This window comes from Taeniopygia guttata, chromosome 11 (assembly GCF_048771995.1).
Source record: "Taeniopygia guttata chromosome 11, bTaeGut7.mat, whole genome shotgun sequence".
NCBI lineage: Eukaryota > Metazoa > Chordata > Aves > Passeriformes > Estrildidae > Taeniopygia > Taeniopygia guttata.
Window position 1 is genome coordinate 3715282 of NC_133036.1, and position 22388 is coordinate 3737669.

Below are 22388 nucleotides of genomic sequence, written 5' to 3' on the forward strand. Positions count from 1 at the left end.
TTCCACCTTGGAAGGCAACCTGCTTTCCAAACACAGCTGCCATGTGTGAAGCTGCTGTATGAGAAACTAGAGGGCTGTGTGTTCGAAGGACTGCAGAGGAATCATGCAAACACCAAAACTGAGACATAATGACCTGGTTTATATGTGCAAAGTAGGCCTAAGTCCTTAAAAACCCATCATGTGTGTTAATGATACTGGACTATTATAGAGAGTGACACTGATCAAGAAGTTCATTTATGAATATCTATAAAATCTGAGCTGATGTTCATATAAACATCCCTGCTGAGAGGAGCACCACTCATTTGTTGTCTTACCAGTCTGAGAGAAGTGTTTATAAAGCTTTAGTTCCTTTGAAATTATTTCCTGTCCTTCCACACCACTTAATAGTGCAACTGGGCTGTATCAGTGATATTTATTGCCTCAGGAGAATCAATCCCTTCTCCCACTTCCACCTTCCACAACATTTGCATTGTTGTTTTGTGCCACAATGAATAAAAAGCAGTTTTTCTCTTCGCTGGTGAGCAGCAAGGTAGTACACTGAGGGCCAAGCCAGGGAGGAAGGTTTTGCTTTTTCCAAACATTTGTAAGTACTTCCCAATCCACCTACAGTTCTCCTGCAAGCAATCCACATTGAAGTCTCCCTTCCATCTATCTTTAAAGCGACAAGAGAAACTCAAATTACTCCACATTAAAGAAGTGACAATGATAAGAAATTTCAGGAGTTAGAATGGGAAATGGCAAATTTCTCTCCCCTCTTGCTGTTGAGTAAAGAGCTTGATTTCCTTGCTTGATCAAAATTCATCCATTTTGATTTTTCTGAGGAAGGCAGCATGGAAAGCGAAGTCATATATTTAACATGCTGATGTCTTTCCATAATAAATTAAAAACAAAAATCTTTGGCCAAGCACTGATCTGTCTGAAGTGTTAGTGATTTTTTAATCAACATTATGAAAGGGTTAAAAAAATCAGAACAACACAAATTTTTTATTATTAAGTTCCTGTGTCTGTTCATGTCTCATTTATATTCATTATTAGCAATTTTCATGACCATCAGGTTTGCCAAATATGTATTTTAAATAAATGTTAACATGCTAATAGAGATCTTAGTAATTCATTCCATCTTGCTGTTCGTGATGCCTTCCACCACTGCTTTTCCAATGTGATGTGAATATATATGACTAATTCTTCCTAACACTTTGCAAGAGGAAGATGATCTATTCCCTGCTTATAAATTAGGCATCTAAGCATTTGAGTATCACCTTCCATGAGACATCTGCAGCAGCAGCAGGATGGTTGTTCATAATCCAAATCCACTCATAAGAAGAACACCTTTCTCCCTCCTTGATTCAGCAAATTGTGGCAGGAGCCACCTGCCTTAATTGCAACAGGTCACGGTGATCCACCTAAACCTGAGCTGGTCACCTGCATCATGACTTAGTGGAGAGAAACAGGGAGATCTGGGGCACTGGAGGCACCTCCCTGCTGTGACACTGGAGGATCACAACACCTCAAATTCCCAGGCCAGGTGAGGGAGAGCTGCCCCAGCATCCTCCCACCCCCTCATTTCATCAGCCTGTGGGGTGTGCTGCTCTTCACTGCCTGGCAGATTTTTGGCAAGAGAGCAAGCAGAGCAAGACTCCATCACAGAGAGGAGGTGACAAAGAAGTATTTAATGAAAAACACTGCTCCCCACTGTGATTTTGTGAACAAAGTGGTACAAACCTCATCAATGAATTATTCAAAGGCAGGCACTTTGTTCATGTAAAGAAGCAGGGGAAAAAAAAAAAAAAACAACAACAGAAAAGAAGCTTGTGGGTGGTAGAGAAACGTGTCTCCAGTGTTCAAACAGGATACATCTGTTATGGAAGGAATATAAATCTCATCAAGTTCCACCACTTTGCCATGGGCAGGGACACCTTCCACTAGACCAGTGTAGTACAAAGCCCCATCCAGCCTGGCCCTGGGCACTTTCAGGGATGGGGGAGTTTCCTTCTGCTCCATCTTCTCCCCATGTGATGCTGTAACCAAGGGTCCCATGCTGATGGGGTAGCAGGATGTTTAAAAGATTCATACATTTAATGGATATTTTTAGAAACACTGGAAGAGGTGAAAGGTGACCAAAGCAGCAGGTTTTTGGTAGAGTTAAGTGTAGCTGTGTGCCCCCTGATACTCAAGCCTCTTGCTGTCCCTATGCCTTTTCTTGTGGCCAGGTCCTGCAAAGGGCTGGGTGATGATGCTCAGCATTCTGAGCAAACTGCTTGGCTTGTTAGCTGCTCCTGCTTCTCTATCATAAAATACACATTTCCTAAGCTGGAGAAAACTATCAATCATTTAGGAGCATTCCTATTCCCTCCTTTTCAATGTATTTGGGGCAAACAACTAATGAAACCAAACCTTTTTCTGTGTTGTCTTTCTGAGAGGTGCCAGCTGACAAGAGGGCATGGAGAACCATGGTATTTAATTGCTGTTTATATTTCCCACCTTAAAAGACAACTGATTATTTCTTGGTCATAAAAAGAGAAAGCAGCAATTATCTAGTGCTGGAGGAGCTCGTAAAGTATCAGCAGTAATTAGATTCAGTAGTGGAAGGTCTCACACAGCAAAACAAAATCTGTCATTGTAATTATTTTCCAATACAGTGATGTCCGTGTCGCATTGAAATGACTGCCGATGACAACTGGAAATGCAAAGTTAAATTGGAGAGAAAGGAAATGAACTTTTGGGTTCTAAATAAAGCTGACAGCAGGAGACGTTCCTATATAACTCTCTTTTACTGTCAGCAAAGACCAAAAGCAACATGACGGGGAAGGAGGTGGTTTGTGCCAGTGCCAGGGGTGTGTGGGAGCTGGGAGAGCAGAGCCAGGGTGGTGCTGTCCCTGCCCTCGGTCACTGAGCCCCCTGCCTCAGGGGACAGTGCCCACCCGATGCTTCCACCATCCCTGTCAGCTTTGGGGGTGACAGGGGAGGTGCCTGGGCATGGCAGAGGTGGTGTTTACCACGCACCCTCACCCAGACACCCCAGGAAATGTGACTTAGCTTGGTAAAATAACTGTGGGGGTTTGAGCCTGAGAGGCTCAATTAGCCTTGTTCCTGTCAGGTCCAGCTCCCACTGCCAGCTGCACTGGGATTGCTCCTGCTTCCAGCTTCTGCCAATTAAGCATTTTGCAGGACTGGCCATGGAAGCATCAGCAAGGCTGACCTTGAGTGGGGAGGCAAACTTTACAAGCAAGCTGCAAAGAATCCAAAAAATGCTGAATGATGAATATTTTCAAGGATGAAGCAGCTCAGATTTAAAGTCAAATCACTCCTTCCTGGGGATGCTTCTGTTGGGCAACAGACAGGTCCAAGCAGCACTGGTGACTGACTGATGCATGCCCCCTCCCAGATGGAAAGAGAGTGCTTGGAAAGCAAAATTACCCAAAATTGGAGCTGGAATTGCAGCTGCCCATTCACATGCCAGAATGAATGGCTTCAGGGAAGAGTAGGGTACAGCAGGGAGGATTTATGGATCAGTGCTAAGGATCTGAGGGTGGCCTTGGACCAGCCACTGCTTGGTGTTCAGCATCACCTTTGGTTCTGGAGAGAGAGCAAAGAGATGTGAAAGAAAGGGTTTTACTCACTGACAGCTCCACTGCCACTCTCTCAGTTATCTCATTTAATGGACATTTAATGGAGAGGAGATATGACCAGGTGGTGACACAGCACACACCCCCTGAGAGCCTTCTCCTGTCAGAGTGCCAAACACCACATGTGTTCTTATGGACTGGCACTGTACCCAAAGCAGCTGCAAATGCATTTCCCCCTTAAAATTCATTATTTAGATGTGAGAATATGTAAATCATAAAAAACTGAGTGCACTGACCTTCAATACCAGCTGCTGTTGCTCCAGTAGCAGTAGGGAGCCCAGAGTTATCTACATACAGGTGAATAGGTTTGCAAGATATTTGTGAGTTAAAATGTTCCTGCAGCAATCCACCCTTCTTGTGTCTGCCTTTTGAGATGTAATTGCAGTGAACAGGAGATGCTGGGCTCCTGGGGCTCGTGGAGGTGCTGCAGCAGATGTCCCCTCCCTGTCCCCTCCCTGCTGCTGGTGCCAGGCTGACCATGGGTCTCCCCAGTTTTCAGCCCCCAGCAGCAAACTGCAAACTGTGCTTCTTTGAGCAGCTCAGTTACAGCCCCAGAGTGAGAACCACCTGCCAGCAGTCTTGGATGCTAAAAATGGTGGATGGTATTTTTTGTTTTACAGCGCAGCTCAGATCAGCAATATCAAGTGCTCTTATTTGCATTCTTACCTGCCAAACTTAAGCTTGCCAAAAGTGATATTGCTCTTTTTTGAATGATGACACCTCGAGATAAAATAGTCGCTAGAAATAATCCTCAAAAAGAAAATTTTCCTCCCATCCTCCAGCTAACCCTTTATCTCAGCCTTTCATTTAACTTGAGCAGGTTTTCTCCTGCTCTGGACTTGGTGCTCACACTGAGGGTGTCGGGTTCCTGGGGCAGGGCTGTGCCATGTCAGGGGATGGACCCTGGCAGGGTGGAACAGCAGCACAGTGGTGGCAGTTCTGGGCTGTGCCCAGCCCAGAAAATGTGAGCTGCTCAAGGCTGCTCACAGACCTCATGTTCTGACCTTGCCTCATGGTGGTTAAATGAACCACAGCTGAAGACCTCTGGTCTGGGTTTGAAGCCCATGAGGTGTCACTGCAGAGCAGCACAGCCAGGTCTGAAACACTCCCACAATGCTGCTAAAGATGTAATCATGTGCATGGCTGTGGCTGGAAAAAGAAAAGCATGGTGATGGGGCAGTGAACTGGTAAAGGATGAGTCAACTCTCAGTGTGTTTTGAATGACACACTTCTGAACAATTTATGTGTCAATTTCTATATCAAAAAACAGATGCTGATCTTCAGAAAAGTTATGGAAATGTACAGATGAAGAACAATCTGAAAGGAAAGGAGGTGCTCATTTAGCTTCTCAGAAAATATTTCTGCAATTCTTCTCTGAAGCTGATTTAAGAAAATATTGCACCACAAATTAAAACAGAATGTGCTGCTTCAGTTTTGCAAGAACTGAATTTTCCCCAACTTTTCTGCTCAGACTCCAGCCCAGAACTCTGCTTCTCCGTGCGATGCCATCCGGAGCGATTTTCTTGCCAGCTCTGCAGGGCTGTGCAGGAGATCCACCTGGGCTGCCAGACTGTGGGGAGCAGGGACTGGCAGGGAGATGAATCTTAAGGTCTCTCTTGGAACTTATTTTTAGATTAAGATCCTCCTTCACTGCTCTTCTGCTGGTCTGTTGCTGTAAAGTTCATTCCTTTCTCTCTGGAAAGGAAGAGCATCTTCTCTGCAGGTCGTGCTTGTGCTGTCCTGGCTCCAGCTCTCATGGACCTCCCTGTAGGACGTGGTTTTCCGCCTCTTCCCTCCCATTTTAGGTCTATTACTCCTGGGATTTAGATAAATTGTATGGTGAAGGTGTCGGTACTGTTGTCTTGCCAAACAGTCTGAGAGCAGCTTTGAAGGGAGGGAGCAAGTCAAAGCATGAGCATGTGGCACAGCCAGGCTGAGCCTTCAGCAGCTTGACCATCCCACACTGCTACATCTGCAGGGTCCTTTGAGTAGGTCCTGTTTGGAAAACAAAATCTGCACTTTCCTTGGAAAACTGAAATAAAATATGCATCAAATTGCTGCCTTGTGGGTACTAAATACAGCTAATTAGGAACATGTGTGAAACAAAAGGCTGATTATAGCCAGGGTGCTGAGAAGTAGGAGGCCACACTTCCCAGCCTGTTCCGAGCCTGCTGGGTGAGTGGACAGGATGCAAAGGGGGCAGAAAGCTCTGGATCCACAGGTGACCCTGGGGAGGTGCAGCACAGCCCCTGTGTGGGCCAGCAGACACCTGCCCCTCCACCCGTGCGGCTGCACGAGAAGTGATGGATTCCAGTGCAGCAGGGAGGATCTCTGATAGTGAGAATAGAGAAGTCCTGTGATAAATTGCTTGGGAAGAGTCCATGGCAGGAGACCTTCAGGACCAGCCAAGGTAAGCATGAGATGAGAAGAGTCCAACATTGAGATTTGCAGAAGGAGGACTTTATAGCAAAAAACTTTTCAAATCCATATGATGTTGTTGTCATTTTTTAAATCTGAACAGGTGTCTCATTTGGTTTTTTAGAGCTGTTTCAGGAAGGCTGAAGGTCTTTCATATGGTAATTCCTTCATTTATCAACTATTTAAATGCCTGTTCTCCTCAGGTTTCTCCTACTGATTATGTGCCAGGCAATCAGTTTTGGGTCTCTGCTTTGGAAGGGATTTAAAAGTCGGGGGGAGGGAAGGGAGAAAGAGGCAGGTCTGAGTGTTATTTTAATTATAAGAAAATATCTCTTGGAAGCAAACAGGCAATTATGAGCAACGAATTTAAATCAGCCACTCAGAGATTACAGTGCAACACAAGCCCGGTTTTTAAAGGGCTGGGTGGGTGGAAGATAACCTCCCATCATCCTGGGATGAGGTTGATGGGTGTTATATGGCATGGCAATAAGATTGTTGTTGGGTTTTGCTTTTTTAGCTGGAGGAAAAGTGTGGGTGAAACAGAGTTGCCTTTGGTTTCCTACTGAAAAGCCTTCTCATTTCGGCAGCATCACTCTGTGGGTGTGCTTGGACTGTGGTTATTAACAGTTGGAGAAGTCATCTGTGTCCCCAGGCGTGGTAATTGTCATCCAATTTGGCCAGTCTTGCTGGAAGCCAGCACTGGGAAGCCTTGTTGGTCAGGTTGTAGCCCTGTGAGGCAAAGGGAAGATGTGGGGAGGTCACAGTGGGTCTCCAAGTTCGTGGGTGGTGCAAAATAATCTATATTTTACATCCTGTAGTCTTAATGAGCTGAATAGTGACCTTTAAAAATGCCAGCAAAGAAGCTTTAAGGTGTTCAGCAACATTAAAACTCTCATTCCTCAGTACTCGATACCCACAAGGACATGGCCACGAGAGCCCATTTTTAAGCATCCATTTGCCAGTGTCTGGTGAGGGAAACTTGGCACTGGTTGGAAAATCCAAGCACTCAACAGCATCAAAATCCCAGTTATGCTTTGCACACATAACACATCCTAGGGGTGTTTTCATTAATCTGTGCCAGAATTTGGGCAATTTTGGGTGGGTTCCTGTGGAAATCAAAAGCTGGAAGAGTTGTGGTGGGGCTTTGAGCAGACTGTGCCCCTCTGTTGGCTGCCAGTGTGTGTGGGAAGGTGCCTTGCGGACATGAAAAGCCTGTGATGTGAAGGAGAAGGGTGGATTTGGGATTTGGACCTCAGCCAGCTGACCAGAGACCCAGCCCTGGGCAGTATTTCCCCAATAATGCATGTTGTCCTTTTCCCACTCCTCTCTCTGCTTTGAATGTCTCTGTTTCATTTCCTGCTTTGTCAGATCATGGCGATTTCTGAGGCTCTCCTGGGAGCCATCAGCACAGAAATCTCAAGGCCATCCTTTCAATGATGTTTTCACACTTGCTGCTCATCGCAAACACTCACGGCCCCTGTTTGCTGCTGCAGAGGTCAGGGCCAGGCAGTTCAGCAAAGAGCTTGTCTGGAAATGATGGATGGGAAAGAGCAGGCTTGGAGATCTGCAAGAGTTTCTGGCACAAAGCAGCTCCATTGAGCAGCAATTATTACATGATCTCCATAAATATTTTAACTTCTCAAGCTAAGCAAGGAGGAAATAACTCTTCAGGGTGGAATTAATAAGACTAAACCTCATTAAATCTCACTAGGATAGTCTGACAAATGTTTTAATAAGACAATGGGAAGGATCCCTTTATAGCTGGTCCTTTTAATGGTTTGTTTTTGCAACCCTGAAGAAGACACATGCTAGAGGAGAACCTGAGGGATTGCTGAAAAAACCTCTAAGCATGTGAATTTCTGATTCAGCTCCTGAGAGCAAATGTCACAGCTGGCCTGGCAAATGGCCAGTTAGTTAAGTGGGAGGAAAAAAAATCACTGTTGTTTTGATTTCAGATCCATGTGGCTTACTGGCCTGTCAGAAAGCATCAGATCTTCACAAACTCTCCAATTATCTCTGCACTGGCTGGAAGAGCTTTGTACCTAACATCCATCCATCAACCCATCCACTGAATCTGCATGTAGGGAGTTCAACTGATTTAAATGAATGTGGGAATCACCTGTTTGATTTTTCCTAAAGCTGAACCAAGATTATAGGCTGTGGTTAGGTAATAAAAAATCCAACCTTTAACTACACATCCTCTCACAACTTCAGCATCACTATCGCCTCACTGTGCACCACCACCTCCTGAGGATCACCGTGTGGGGCATATGGCCCAGAAACACTGTGGCTGCACAGGGAGAGGAGCAGGTTTTCTTGTGTTAGACAGAAGTCATTAACTGCTGCTAACTGGATGCTCAAGGAGCATCAAGAAACTAATGCTTCCCTAGCAAGCCAGGGGTGAGGAATCAGCTCTGTGATCAGTTCCCCCAAAGGGTTCCTTCCATCAGCTCATTCTTCTTTTATGATTTAATACAGGAGATAAAGGCGGAGATAAAGGCCCTCTGGGTTCCCACAGGGCTGCTCCAGTTGCCATGGAAATAACCCTTGTTAGTAGTGTCACCATAAAACAGGAATAATTTGCTTTGGGGAGCTTGGGGTGCTCATGTTGTGCTGCTGCATGCTCAGAGAACCAGGGGTGCTGGGACCATTCCAGTCCCATGAGTGTGGTCATTGCTGGTGGAATGCAGAGAGCCAGGAGCATCCATCCCTGTCTCATAGCTCCAAAAATTCATTAATTCCTCCCAGAGGAGTCCCATGCCGGGAGATGTGAGCACACAGGAGCAGGCTGCCCAGCAGGGTTTTGTGCTGTCCCAGCAGGCACTGATGGGTGGGAAAGGGTCTGGGGAAAAGTGGTGTTGTTGAGCCTGGGTTTCTGGGAGCCTTTTTTTCACTGCAAATGTTTTCAGCTGTGATGCTGAGTGGTTGGCTTCAGCCAGAGCTGGTGAGTTCAGTGGCCACTGGGCTGGCCTTGGGCTGGTGTTGAGCTGGTTGGAGTGGTGTTGAACCAGTCTGTGCCAGTGTCCCACCTGTGCTGGTGACTGTCAGGAGGTGTAGGAGCAGGACTGGGCCATGGGCAGGGCTCAGCAAGGCTGTGCTGGGAAAGGGGCCCTGGGTGCTTCATGCAGATCAGTTGTTCTATTAAAATATTTTTAGGTGTTCTGTCTTGAAAAAGTTTTATTACCCTGGTACCAGTAAAAGCAGCCCCCACTGTCTGGGAAGAATTATGCTTGAACTCCAATGATTTCAGAAGGCTAATTAATTACTTTATTATACGGTATTATACTATAACTATATTACACTAACAACAATTATCACTATCTAACTAACTAACTAAAAAAGGCATGACTCTCTCCTGAGAGTCCCAACACACATGTGATTCCAATTGGTCAATGAATCCAAACAACCATCACCAGAATCCAATCAAGCAATCACCTTGGGTAAATGATCTCCATACCACATTCCACATGGGCACAAACACAGGAGCAGGGAATGCGATAAGGATTCTTTTGATTCTCTTTTCTCTGCTTCTCTCAGGAGAAATGCTGAGAAAGCTGTGTCTCTCTCTGTTCAGAGGGTATGTGAATGCCTCACCCTGGGAGCTTCTGTCAAAGAGCACATTGAGTGCTGTGAATCATGCCAAACCCCTTTAACCCGAGTGCTGGGCTGGCCATGCTGTTGAGGACTAACTGAACTCTGAGCAAAGATCTCCAAAGCACAGGATGCACTTTTCATACCTGCACCCACTGGCTGCAAGGCAACAGTAAAGTAATTTAAGCTCATGCTAAAGAGAGCAGCTGCGGGCTTTGGGTAACACCTCCCTACATCGTGGGGCCGTGGGAGGAGAGCAGCTTGTGCGAGGGATGCTGGCCAGGGGCAGCACTGGCGGGACCCCGGGGTGCTGTGTGGCCAGCCCTGGCTCTCACCGTGCTCCCCTGCAGGTGTACGAGAGCGGCACCAACGTGGAGCAGTTCGTGACCCGCTTCCTGCTGAAGGAGACGGCGAACCAGACCCAGTCCCTGCTGAGCTCCGTGGAGAGCGCTGTGGATGCCATCGACGAGCAAACCAACCCCGCCAGGTCTGCGGCATCCTGCCTCCTCTGGTGCGGGGGGATGGAAGGGGAGGAGGAGGATGCTTTTGTGGGGTGAGGGAAACGCAGCAGCATTGTGCAGGAGCAAAGGGGAGCTGGGCCTTTCTCTTTGCCTCCCTTCCCGGCTTCCCCAGCTCTGGGGGCTTTTCTCTGCCGCTCTTTCCTGCCCTGTGCCTTCCTCTCCTGCGGTGCCCGGGGTCCCCCCCCCAAGGAGAGCGCTGTGGTGGGGATGCAAACCAGGGCAGCTCCTGGCAGGGCAGCCTGGGTGCAAACCAAACCACTGCACCCACCCAGGGCAAAGCACAGGCACCCGCCTGAGCTGAGCTGGGGCGGCCCACAGGGGCAGATTCCCGTGCCAGGGATGCTGCCCCTCCTGCCAGAGCACTCGGCGGGTGTAATGCTCCAGAGGGAAAATGCCTTTGTGCACTGAGGCCAGGCAGCACCATGAGTCCCCGAGGCAGCAGCCCAGCACACGCCACCGAGCTTGGGCAATACAGAGCAGAACAATCCAGATTCCCGATGCTGCCCTGGCTGAGCTATGGGGAGTTGCCAGCAGCCTCAGCACAGCTCCCTCGGTGTCAGTGTCACACAGCTCCCCAGAGTGCCATGTCACAGCTCTAACCAGGACAGGGTGCCGTGGAAACCCGTCTGTTTGTCAGACCAACCCTTCTCCTGCCCTTCCTTCAAGCCAGGAGGCCTGGGATGCTTGCATGGGGATGTTTTGGCTTCCCCAAGCCATGGGTGGGCACATGGAGAGTGAAAATCCCAGCTCCCTCTGAAGACAGACTCGGTGGAGCACAGAGAGACCTGGGCAGCTCTGCCACCATCCCAGCAGCTTTTCTACCAGGAATGCTGTGGGTTTTATCATCTCACATCCCTTTCTTCTCTTTGTTTTGTGGCAAACTTTCTACAAAAAGAAGTAGGAGCTCCTGCAAAACAATGAAGAGGAAACAAACCCAACATCAGGCAGAGCAATTAGAGCCCATGAAAGACTTTGCTGGCTTTTAATAGTTGATGTGTGGGCCCAGATTATAATAGGGAGTATTGCAGTTGTTTTCTTGTTAAAATAATAGCTAAAAAGAAAAACAAATCCAACAAAAATTATCTCCTGCATCTGCATGAAGACAAAGAGGTGGCCTAAAAAGCAGGAAAATAAAGGGCTGTAGAACAAAGTGTGGAGGCAAAGGTCCAAGATGGAGACACCTCATTAAATTGTGATTAAAATAAATCTCTGTCTGTTTTTGCCTAATTTCCTGTCTATTGACAGGGGATAATCCAGGACCAGCAGTGGTATAATTGCACAGCCTGAGCAAAGGGATGCTCCTGCACCCTTTATTGTTGCTCCTGCTTCCTTATCTTGCAGATGTTCTTTGGGACCAGATCTGCACATCATGTTCCTGTGTTTATGGTGGAGCCCATGCTGGTTGATTTATGAGGTAGCTGGGGAAAGAGAACCCAGCAATTGTGCTTAGGAGGAGCCAGGTGCCAGGGGAGGGACAGGAGGGCAGGGAGATGCTGGCTGGTGTGGTGCCCATTGGCTCCAGGGCACTCGGCATGTTTTATCCAGCTGGGAGCTGCTTGACTAACAGAAGATGCCAAGAGGAGCCAGGGCTCCCAGACACATCTGTCAACAGTCAGCTGGCACAGAGCTGCTCTTGCTGGAAGGAAACACTGGAAATCCTTTGAGCTGCTCAGCCTCTCCCTCTGTGGCACAGGCTTCCTGTTGGTGGAGAAGAAAGGAGAGGGTCATTCCCATCTCACTCACATGGATGGCAGCTGCAAGCCCTTGTGAAGATGGCAGATCTTAGCGTTCTCTCTGGCTTGCAAATAAACAGGGTCCTGGGAGGATCACCAAGGATGTGATGCTGGATGGTGATTATGGATGCTCCATCTGTGCAAGTGTTTCAGGACAGTTGTTTGGAGCTTTGAGAAACCTCCAAGCCGAATGGGCTTTGTAGACCCAGCGAAATCATGTTGGAGGCAGTGCTACAGTGGTTGTGTTTCTATTCTCCAGGAGAACTGCAGCTGCAGTCTGTCAGTGGGATACACAGCCTCTGCTCATGGGCAGCCATTCAGGCAGGGGCACTCTGGGTGGCAGCAGCTTTTCCTCTCTGAAAGCCACCAGAGCCATTGGACTGCAAAACCAGCCCCAGTAAGGTGCAGCTGGCTGGGCACAGCTTCAGGGGCCCGAATGCCCCGTATTGCAGGTGTCTGAGTAGGACAGAAAAGGTCCCTGAAGGCTGCTGGTGGTGCCAGGGGGGCTGTGCTGTTCCATACGCAGATGGAGAAGTGATGGCTGCTGGGAGCAGCCCACTGACATTCCTCTGTTTCTGACCCACTCCCCACACTGGCTGATGCTGAGCGGTGGTGCAGGAAGGAAACCTGCACTGCCTGGGCACAGTGTGGGCACTGCTGCTCTCCAAGGGGTCTGGCATTATTTGCAGAGCTGCCAGATGGGATGCTCCAGTGCTGGCTCCCCAGGCTGGCTCATGCCCTCTGTGTCCTGACACCCTGTGTGCTCTCTGGTTGCAGACACTACCCCAGCAAGGATGGTCACAGCCTGAGTGACACCTGGTATGACAACCCTGTGCCCAGCTACTCTCCCACCACCTGGATGGTCTCCAGGGAGCAAGGAAAGAACTTCCAGGCTGGTAAGTGCTGGCTGCCTGGGGTGTCTTGGAGCACTCAAGTCCCAGCAGGAGCACAGAGCTCTCAGGGGGTGCCTGCAGGTGCCCTTCACTCCATCAGTGTCTTCTGGCTCTGCACAGGTTCCCCTGACACCAAGGCAGAGGGGCTGGAGGGGCAGATCAACAGGCTGGCCAAGCTGATTGGCAAGCTGGAGGACAAGGTAAGGGCCAGCATTTCCCTGCATGAGGCTGTCCTGCCATCCCAGGGACAATTCAGCAACCTTGCCCCAGCTGTTTTGGGGCAGGGATGAGGATGTGGTGTTGGACGTTGGCTGCAATGGGAGCACAGGGAATTTTGTGAAGGGTCCTGACTGGAGGTGCAAGCGGTTCTTGGAGTCGGTTCCCTGTAGAGAAGGGGGCACAGTCATTGCAAGTGCTGGGGACAGAAACCCACCAAGCACAGAGGGCCTTGCAGCCTCAGCCCATCCACCGCCCCCTCTGCTCCCTTTGCCCTTTTCCCAGACCCTCTGGTTTGACCTGCACCAGCGGCTGTCGGACAGCGAGAGCACAGCCTGCACGGTGAGTGTGCCCCACCACCATCCTGCAGCACAGAGCCACATTTGGGGGGGGTCACTGTGTTTCTGTGGTCTCACATGCTGTGTTTGGGGGCCTGGCAGTACCTGCTACTGGTGAGGAACGAGATGACGGTGTCACACAAGCACCTGGGCGAGTTCTGCAGCTCCCTGAAGCAGTACCTGAAGAGCGTGGCCGGGGAGCGGGACTGCTTCCAGTGGGTACCATCAGCAGCTGCCCGTCGGGGGCTGGGGAGGTGGGGGCTTGGCATGGGCTGGAGGGGGGACCAAGTGAAGGAATGAGACAAAGCAGCCAGGATTTGGGATGTAGTCATGCTCAGCCACCAACACTGCTTCTGCGTGGGCTGGGGAGTGCTGGGATGGTGTGGGGGGGCTACCTCTACCTGGGCTGCTGGGGCTGGGTGCCCCCTTGGTAGCCCACCCTAGAGCACACCTGTGGCTGCAGAGGCAGGGGGATGCCCCATGTTGGGGGCTCACCCCCTCTCCCTGTTTCTGCCAGCGTCACCGCGGTGAAGCTGCCTGATGGGGTCACCTTCGTTGTCTACGAGTTCTGGGAGACCGAGGAGGACTGGAAGAGGTAGGGGAGGGGATGAAAAAGCCTATTTTGGGAGGCTTGGAGGGTTGTCAGAACACCTGAGCCCCAAACTCTGTCCCCTGTCTGATGGCAGGACTGAGGAGCTGTCTGTCTGTCTGTCTGTCTTAGGGCTGTCCCTGTAAACAGGACAGGGGGGTTGGGGTGGGTCTCTCTGCACCTCCCACCTGGGAGTGCCTTTGGATGTGGTGATGAGAGGGGTCAGTGTCCTGAACCAAGGCAGGGTGCTCTGCACAAGGGGAAGTGAGCAGGATTGCTGGCACCCAGCCCTGCCAGAGCCTGTGGTGCTGAGGGGGGCTGGGATGGCTTTTCTGGGGGGGCTGGGTGTCACCCACTGTCTCCTACCTGGGCGCAGGCACCTGCAGAGTGCCACCTGCAAGAGCTTCCAGCACGTCAAGGTGGACACGCTCAGCCAGCCTGAGGCCATCTCCAGCGTGGCCGTGCCAGGTAGGAGGGCAGCCACCCCAGAGGGTGGGGGACAGGGACCCCTGGGCAGCCAGCACCTCTCCAGTTGTTGGGGCACAAGGGTGGGCAGGTGGCATGGTGTGAAGGGCAGCATGGGCTGGGCTGGGCTGGCTGGGATTCGGGGTGATGTGGGGCTGGGCAGGTGTGACCCTGCAGTGATGTTCCCCTGCAGCTGCCTGGTGCACCCTGAGCCGAGAGTGACGGTCCGTGCCGGGGGCCACCAGCACCTGTCCCCTCTGCGGGGTGGCCGTGCCTGGGAGAGGTGTCGGTGTGACCTGGCTGCAGTGAAGGAAACTCCCATGTGTGTGTCCCCCACCCCAGAGTCCTCCCTCAGCTACCCCGTCACCTGGGGCATCTCTCCCTGGTCTGGAGTGGTCTTGGGGGAAAGAAGGACTGCCAGGGAGGGGCTGGCAGGGTTTGGGGAGGGGGACACCCTCCATAGGTAGGCAGGGAGGGGGGGCAATGGGTACAGGCAGGCAGGCAGGCACTAGGAAGGAGGGATGGGAGTGGGAGGTGGGAGGCTGGAGCAAGCTCCCCCTGAGAGCAGGGAGTAGCTTGGGGGGGTCTGTGCAAGTCCCCAGGGCCACCCAGGGAGAAGATTGGGGGGGGTTGAGGGGCTGTGCCTGCAGGGATGGGGACCTGTGCCCGAGGGGGGTGTCAGGGTGGTGGGAGAGGAGGGGTTTCCCTTCTCCCAAGGTGCCCCTTAGTCCTTTCCAGCTGTCGGGGGTCCCCAGGGGTTTCCTTTGCATGTGCACAGTTGCAGCTGGTGCCTTGTAGGTGTGAGGGTGGCTGCCTCCCCTCCTTCCTGGGGTCTGTATTTCATCTGTGTGTGTGTGTCTGTCTGTGCCAACCCCACACCCACCCCGCCGTGCGTGGGGGTCCCTCAGGGTGCGTGGCTTGGACCCTTGCCAGTGCCCTCTCCAGTCTTTATTAGCCACTGTACAACGGGGACGGTGATGCCAAATAAAAGCGCCGTGGGATCCAGCGATGTGGCTGCGTTCGGGGCGGGACGGGGAGGGTGGCGGTGGGGTCACCACGGGGCTCTGTGGTCCCTCAGCGCAGCAGCCCCAGCACGGCCAGGGCAGCGCTCTGCCCGCACACGAAGGCACCGCCGAGCACGGAGAGAACCCCCCAGGCGATGAGAGCAGCCCTGCAGCGACACGAGCAGAGGTGCCGGGGTAGAGCTGACCTCAGTTACGGGCCACCCCTGTACCCCAGCTCCTCTGGCTGTGGGGCTCTCGGCAGGGTCAGCCTCCCCTGCCTCATCCCAGTCGATGGCTGAAGAGCCCAGCAGTCCCCTGTCCACTGCAATGACACACAAACCTTGGTCCAAAAGCCAGCAGATGCCACCACACCATCATTCCCAATTCTGCCTGTGCCCAGTGGCCCTGCTGACAGAGACCCACATCCCCCACCCTGTGCTCGGCACGACCACTCCCACACACCCCAGCTCCATCCTATCACCACATGCCCTGTCCTCTCCCCGGCTCCAGCCCCAAGCCTGGAGGGAGCCCTGGCTCTGCACCTCCCTGCTGCCCCCTCCCCAGGCACACGGCCTGCCTCGCCCCAGACTAAACTAAGCCCCTGGGATGCAGCACTCACCCCAAACCCGGCTGCTGCTCTGCCGCAGGGTCCTCAGCACCGTGCTCCTTCCCGGACTGTCCGGGGCAGGCTGGGACTGTCTCCATCACCCAGCTCACGTCGTCCCTTCTCCTCATGATGGGCTCATGCTCTGGCAGGTCTCCCCAAGGGACCTCTCCAAGCCCTTGTCACCCACCTGGATGCCCCTGCTGGCCTTCTGCCTTGGCCCCTCCAGCACTTTGGCACCCCTCCCCAGATGTTCATGGGTCCCCAGAGCACCCTCCTGACCAAGACCATGATGTCCTGGGCTGCTGCTTCCACCCACATAACCTCCATCCTCCCTCAACCTCTGCTGCTCCCCCAGGGGCACCATAGACATGCTTAAGCACACACTAACCCAAACTCACCAGCACCATGTCAGCCCCCTGACACGGGCTGCTGCTGTGCCCCAGCCCCTCCAGAGAGGAGCAGTGATGGGGGCACGCCGCCCTGGCACAACAGACACTGAACACCTGATGGCTTCCTGTCCCTGCCTCTCTGACCCCCAGCCTGACCACCCAGTCCCCACTGGGTGCCCCAGTGCCACCAAACCCCACAGTTCTTCTGCCCCTAAAGTCACTCTGGTACCCGGGCACCTCCTTGATGCCTGGACACAGCCGTGGTATGCAGGGACATTCCCAGGCACAGCCCCAGTGAAGCGCTTCCCTCCACATGCAAATCCCCCTCCTGGCAGGGTTCCCACCTTGACCAGGGTGACCCCAAGGATCTGCCCTGGCCACGGCCCATGGGATACCACACCCTGGCCCTGTCCCTACCCCCTCCCTTGCCCCCACCACCGCTGAGCACGCAGACACTCACTTTTTGCGTGGCCCGAGGCTGCGGGTCCCAGTCACACACACGAGGCACAGCCCTGCTGTCAGTGCGGAAGCTCAGCCCCAACACAGCACCCCTCACCCAGCCTCACTGCATTGTCCCCCACAAGCACAGCCCTGCGCCCCCAAACCTTCCCCTGCAGCGATGCCCTTGGCACCCGTGACCCCCTCCCGCTTTCCTCCCTCCCCGTGCCTACTCTTGCCTGGGAAGATGAAGATGAAGAAGGCACTGATGCCCCCGATGAGCTCGATGACTTTGCCGATGTCGGGCACGAACAGGGCGATGCCCAGCGTGGCAGCCATCCAGGTGACCGTCAGTGCCACCCTGCTGCGCCGCTCGTGTGCCTCAGACACTGCCACGGCCCCGCGCTTCGGGGCTGCCCACAAGTCCTTCACCACGGATCTGGGAGGGAGGATTGCGGGGGCTGACGGCACCCAGGGGAGCTGCACCGGCTCGGGGGACACCCAGCTTGTCACCATTCCCCTCACCTGCCCAGCAGCACCACAATGGGGTAAATGGTGACAATGGAGACGCCAAAGAGCAGGCGGGCGACGATGACAAGCGGGTCATTCCCTGGGTAGGACATCAGGACATCGGACGCCACGGCCTCACCGAAGGTCAGGTAGCCGTAGAGCCCTGCTGACAGGGACATGGGGGTGGGTGGCCGAGCAGTGAGCAGGACAGAGGAATTCTGAGGAGGATGGATGAGCCAAAGGGAGAGGGGACCCCCAGGGCAAGGAGGAGTGAAGAATTTGCTGCTGGGGTTACCAGTGAGGGAGTAGATGAGCAGGCAAATGAGCATGGAGAGCACAGAGACGGTGACCCAGTGGGAGAAGCTCTGGTTGCGCATGCTGCTGTAGATGGCCACACATGCCTCGTGGCACTGCAAGGCAAGGGGGGATGGTGCTGGGGCCCCATGCAGGCACAGCTCCCACCCCCAGCGTCCTCTCTCCCACCTATGGGTGCCCTGTCCCGCTCTGCCCCATTCCCAGGCACTTGTTTGTGTCCTGCCTCACAGCCACCGCTGGTGACAGCCACAGGTCCCCTTTCCTGCAACCTGCCCTTCAAGGGATGGCATCCCCATGGTCTGGGACGCCATCGGGGGCTGCCAGCACTGCCCTGGCAGCTGCGGCCAGAGGGGCCAGGGTGACCTACCTGGAAACCAAAGCAGATGGTGGGAATGACACTGAAGATGGAGGTCCAGGAGGAGGGCCTGTGGCATGTGGAGAGGAAGCACAGAACAAAAGGCATGAGCTCTCATGGAGACGAAACCTTCATGCCATAAACTGCGCAGCCTGGATGGCACTATGGGAATCTCTCACCCAGTGATTCTGGGAAAAAGGGGTGAAAGCTGGGGCTGGGAGTTACCATCCACTGTGAGTTGTCCCCAGCTCACCCCTACCACACACAGGGCCCAGCACCACCCCTGCCCTGCCTCCAGCCCTGCCCTCATGTCACTGCTCAGGCCATGGGGGTCAGGGCAGGAGGGACATGGGGCTGACCCTCCTACCTGGAGGGCTGGGGCGGCTCAGTCAAACGCAGGCTCTCTGCCTGCAGGTAGTATTTCAGGATGACGACCAGAGTGAGGTAGCAGGCAGCCAGCGTGCCCAGGATGCTGTCAGGGCATGGGAGAGCATCAGCACACAGCCAGGAGGAAGGGAGGAGGGGGGTTCCCATGGCCCCACAGGTTCCTGGGAGGTGGCAACCTGGGGTACAGGGTACCTAGGGGTGGGCCACCACAGGGATAGCCCAGGTGGTACCTGGAGTACTTCTGGAAGCCGATCTCCCTGGGGACAGAGAGTGGGAAGATGACGAGGACACAGAGAGCTGAGAGGGTGAAGCGCTGGTCCACGTACCAGGGGGGCAGCTGAGGGGCCCCACTCAGTGTCTCCTTGGGGTACAGGGAGTCACACACTGTGGGAGGCAGTGGGGGGTCAGCTGCACCCTCAAAGATGGCCCAGGGAGGTCGGGAGCATCACACCACGGCAGAACCAGGGAGCCCCGTGTCTTTAGAATTTCCAGGAAAACCCTGGGGGTGACCCCAGCCCACGTGGGAGCACCTTCCCCTCACTCCTGAGAGCTGCCGACCCCAACCAAGTCCCAAACACAGCGAGGGGAAACAACTCACGTTTCTCCAGCTGGTCGCCCACCACCCTGAGGAGGGCCACGGCGATCATGAAGAGGTTGAGGAGGAAGCAGACCTCACAGAGCTTCCCCACGGCCGGCCCGCACACGGCGCGGACCACGCCCTGGTAGGTGGGCTGGGCGCTGCGGGCCGCGGCATAGCCCAGCACGGCCAGCCCGCTGACCAGGAACACCAGCGAGCCCTGCGGGGACAGAGCCAGCAGGGAGCACCACGCCGACCCTCCTCCGCCCCCAGAGCAGAGCAGGACACAGCAGGCCCACGGCCAGGGACCAGGTTACCAGCCAGATCACCTTGTGGCCCTGGGTAACAAAGGTCAGCAAATGGATGGAGACACACGTGGTACTTCGGGTTTAGGTTTGGGGTTTTGGGTCGTGTACGGGAGCGGACACCCATTTACACTGTTATAAGCCAGCTACAAGTGTGGCTTCAGCTGCAAAGGGCATCCCTAAGGTGGCTCCGCAACAACAACCTCAGGGTGTTGCGGGGTCGGGACGGGGGTGCCCGCCAGCTCCCCGGACACCCGAGCAGGTGCATCCCCTCCCTCCGCTCCCCCTCCGGACCGGCGCCCCTCGGCTGCCGCTGCCGCAGCCCGTCACCCCCGAGTCCGCCTTACCAGCTCCACCAGGAGGGCGGGCACGGCCCCGCCGGCCCTGCCGAAGGCCCAGGGGAAGCTCAGCAGCCCCGCGCCCAGCGCAGACTTGAGCAGGATGAAGACGGCGCCGGCGGAGGAGAGCCCGGGCGAGGAGAGCCCGGCGGAGCCGCCCGGCGCCGGCAGCAGGGGCCGGGCCTCGCCCGCCGCCCGCTCCATCGCGGGGCTGTGGCCGGGCGGGCGCGGAGCGCGGCCCCTCCGCGGGGCCCCGGGGGCGGCGCGGGGCTGTGCGGACCCCCCGCCCCCCGGGCCGCGGGGAGGGGGCGCTGGGCGGGAGGCGGCCGTGGGAAGCGCTGGCAGGAGCTCAGCCCGGCCCCGTCCTGCTCACAGCGCCCCGCGGCACCCCCGGCCCGCGGAGCGCTCCTGCGGAGCACAGCCGCCCCTTGGGCTCCCAGCGCGGGACCGGGGCAGCTGGCTGGGGGCTCTGCTCTCGCTTTCCCCGAAATTATCATCACCACAGGGCTGGGCAGACTGAGGCCACCCTCATCCTGCTCTGTTCACCCGGGCATGGAATTGCCACCAAAGGGCGTTATGGAGTGCCCCGGGAAGGGTGAAGGAAGGCAGCTGCAGCTCACACACCCTAACTCGTTGGGTGAAGCATCGATGAGGCCAGCAGCCCTGCGAGTTTCCGCAGCAGCTAAAAGCCCACTGGTGTTTTCCTGCACGGGGAGACTGGAGAGGAGCCACCCCATCCCACTCCCTGCTCCACGCAGGCAAAGGGGATGCCAGGATAACGGGATGGGGCAACTGATGCTGCAGAGGAGGCTGCACCCCACAGGAATGATGGGCCCATTCCCAGCATGGGGGGCACACAGCAGCTCTGTGCCACTCCTGGCACAGGCCACTGCCCCAGGGCTCAGCACACAGGCCCTGGCGTTGGCTGACAGCCCCTAATGCATTTTTGATTTCCCAAATATGTGCCCTTCTGATCTTGGTAAGACGGATAAAGAGACTTTAATCAGCTGCTAGGAGGAATTATGGATGGCTAATTGTGCCTGCCACCTCCATTACATCTCTGCTGCCTACAGAGCTTATAAACACTTAGAAGGGTCCTTCCAAGCCTTCATTAGCTGCACACCAAAGGCTTCGGAAATAATTGGCCTCTACGACTTAGAAATTGGCCACTGGGCTGTAAAATACCAGCCACTGGGAAAGGCTCTTAATTCGGACTGGTGCTTTGATACAGCTTGATTCTGGTTTCAAGGCTGCAGTGTAGCTTTAATCTCTCATTAGTGCTGCGATGAGGAGCAAGTCTCCTCATTAGCACCAACCTGAGAAGTGCCACCAAAGCTTTCCAGTTTCCCTCTGATGGAAGAACCTCAAACCAAACAGGTGCATCTCATCTCACACATCAACACAGCAGACAGCTTCTCTGCTCAGTGGCTCTGGGCTCCGTCCCTTATCATTTCCACCCTTTCTCCCATTGATCTGGGTGCTCCAGCCCCTGGGCTGCAAGCCATAACCCGAGGGTCCCTGTGGGTTGGCAGCTTTACCTGCTGCTGTGTCCCCTTGGCAGGTGGAAGAAGGGCTGTTAATGTTTTCCACATTATTACCTTTGAAGACTGTAGAAGGTACAAAAATGCAAATGGCCAGTCCTTTGTCATACAAATAAAAACACTGATCACAATTATGCTTCCCTACCTGCAATCCCTTCTGAAGTCTGGCCCTTGAGATTTCACACCTTTACTGATAAGATTTTTTACATCCTGGACAGGTTGCACAGCTGCTGCTGACTGGTCCTATGATGGTCCTCACCCTAATGTCACAGCTAAGATGCTGAAAACCCCCTCCCTGTCATTATGGAGCTATGTTCAGAGAGGCTCCAGCCCCACTGGGATGGCACAAGCAGCCCAGCCTTGGGACCATCTTCTCAACCCTAAGAATCTTCCACTAGCGTCTCCAAAAGCTCAATGCCTTCTCTGCTATGGCAACAGAATGTTGCCTCTTCCAGTGCATCCTCCAGAAGAGAAATGTTGGAAAAAGGCAACCACTCTTCAAGTTAGGGAAAATTGGTTTGCCTGATCTTTTTTGCAGAACACTCACAAACCCTATCCATGGCTTCATGACTACATGGAGCGAAGTTCTCTCCTGCAGTGCACTTCCCACAGCCCACCCCCATCCCTGCTGCTAAGCCCTAAGAGGATGGGTGCAGACTGCCCAGCAGGGCTGTCCCTGCTGCCTCCTTCTCCAGCCATGCCCAGAGCTGCCCATGAACTCCCCCAGGACCGTTCACCCCAGTGCGCACTGCTTACCTGCCCAGGCTGCCATTCCATTCACAAATACAGGCAGCCACCAGCTCCTGCCTCCTAGGAAAAGGTGCTCATCTGGAACAATGATGAAAGCACTTGGCAGGGAAAAGCTCAGTTTCACTAGAAAAGAGAGAAGCTATTTCAATTATGGCAACATTAACTGGTACCGCACGGACAGGGGGGAAAACTTGTGCCTGCATCCTTATTTCAGCCAGTGACAATTCACAGGCTTTCAAGCAGGACAAACTAAAGGAGACTGGGTTTTCATCTCTGTGACACCACATAGTGCTGTTAGGTGCCATTCCCATGACAGTTTCCTATACAGCTCTTTGAGAGCTCTCTCCTTATGTGCTGCTGAGTTTTGAAGGTTTCCAGAACTCTGTTCTCACTCAGAGCAAGCACTGTTTGCATGACTGCCCAGTTAGTGCTCCAAAGAAGTCTGCAACTTGGGAAACCACTGGTAAGGACAAAGATATGGT

The 22388-nt window shown here is 53.9% G+C and overlaps 2 protein-coding genes across 4 annotated transcripts in view; one reads left to right on the top strand and one right to left on the bottom strand.

Moving 5' to 3' along the window:
- NECAB2 (N-terminal EF-hand calcium binding protein 2) overlaps window positions 1-15395 on the top strand; it is a 73294-nt gene extending 57899 nt beyond the window's left edge. The window contains exons 6-13 of the mRNA XM_002191161.7: window positions 9986-10122; window positions 12667-12785; window positions 12903-12982; window positions 13284-13340; window positions 13439-13551; window positions 13854-13931; window positions 14302-14393; window positions 14584-15395. Coding sequence (XP_002191197.5) covers window positions 9986-10122; window positions 12667-12785; window positions 12903-12982; window positions 13284-13340; window positions 13439-13551; window positions 13854-13931; window positions 14302-14393; window positions 14584-14612 — 705 coding nt within the window. The 3' untranslated portion in view covers window positions 14613-15395. The remainder of the gene's footprint in view (window positions 1-9985; window positions 10123-12666; window positions 12786-12902; window positions 12983-13283; window positions 13341-13438; window positions 13552-13853; window positions 13932-14301; window positions 14394-14583) is intronic.
- On the bottom strand, window positions 15225-22342 carry SLC38A8 (solute carrier family 38 member 8). Of its 3 annotated transcripts, none has more exons than XM_030282476.4 (10): window positions 19625-22342; window positions 18994-19192; window positions 18626-18779; window positions 18376-18480; window positions 18021-18078; window positions 17634-17748; window positions 17354-17501; window positions 17068-17267; window positions 16851-16902; window positions 15225-15561 (listed from the first exon to the last, which is right to left on the bottom strand). In XM_030282476.4, exons 1-10 carry the CDS (start codon window positions 19817-19819, stop codon window positions 15465-15467), a joined length of 1323 nt encoding a protein of 440 aa, XP_030138336.4. In that variant the 5' UTR covers window positions 19820-22342; the 3' UTR covers window positions 15225-15464. The 3 variants fall into 3 exon arrangements, with proteins under 3 accessions (XP_030138336.4, XP_072790363.1, XP_041574493.2); XM_072934262.1 differs by having other exon boundaries at window positions 17354-17504; XM_041718559.2 differs by having other exon boundaries at window positions 17354-17748.
- Window positions 22343-22388: the final 46 nt, after the last annotated feature.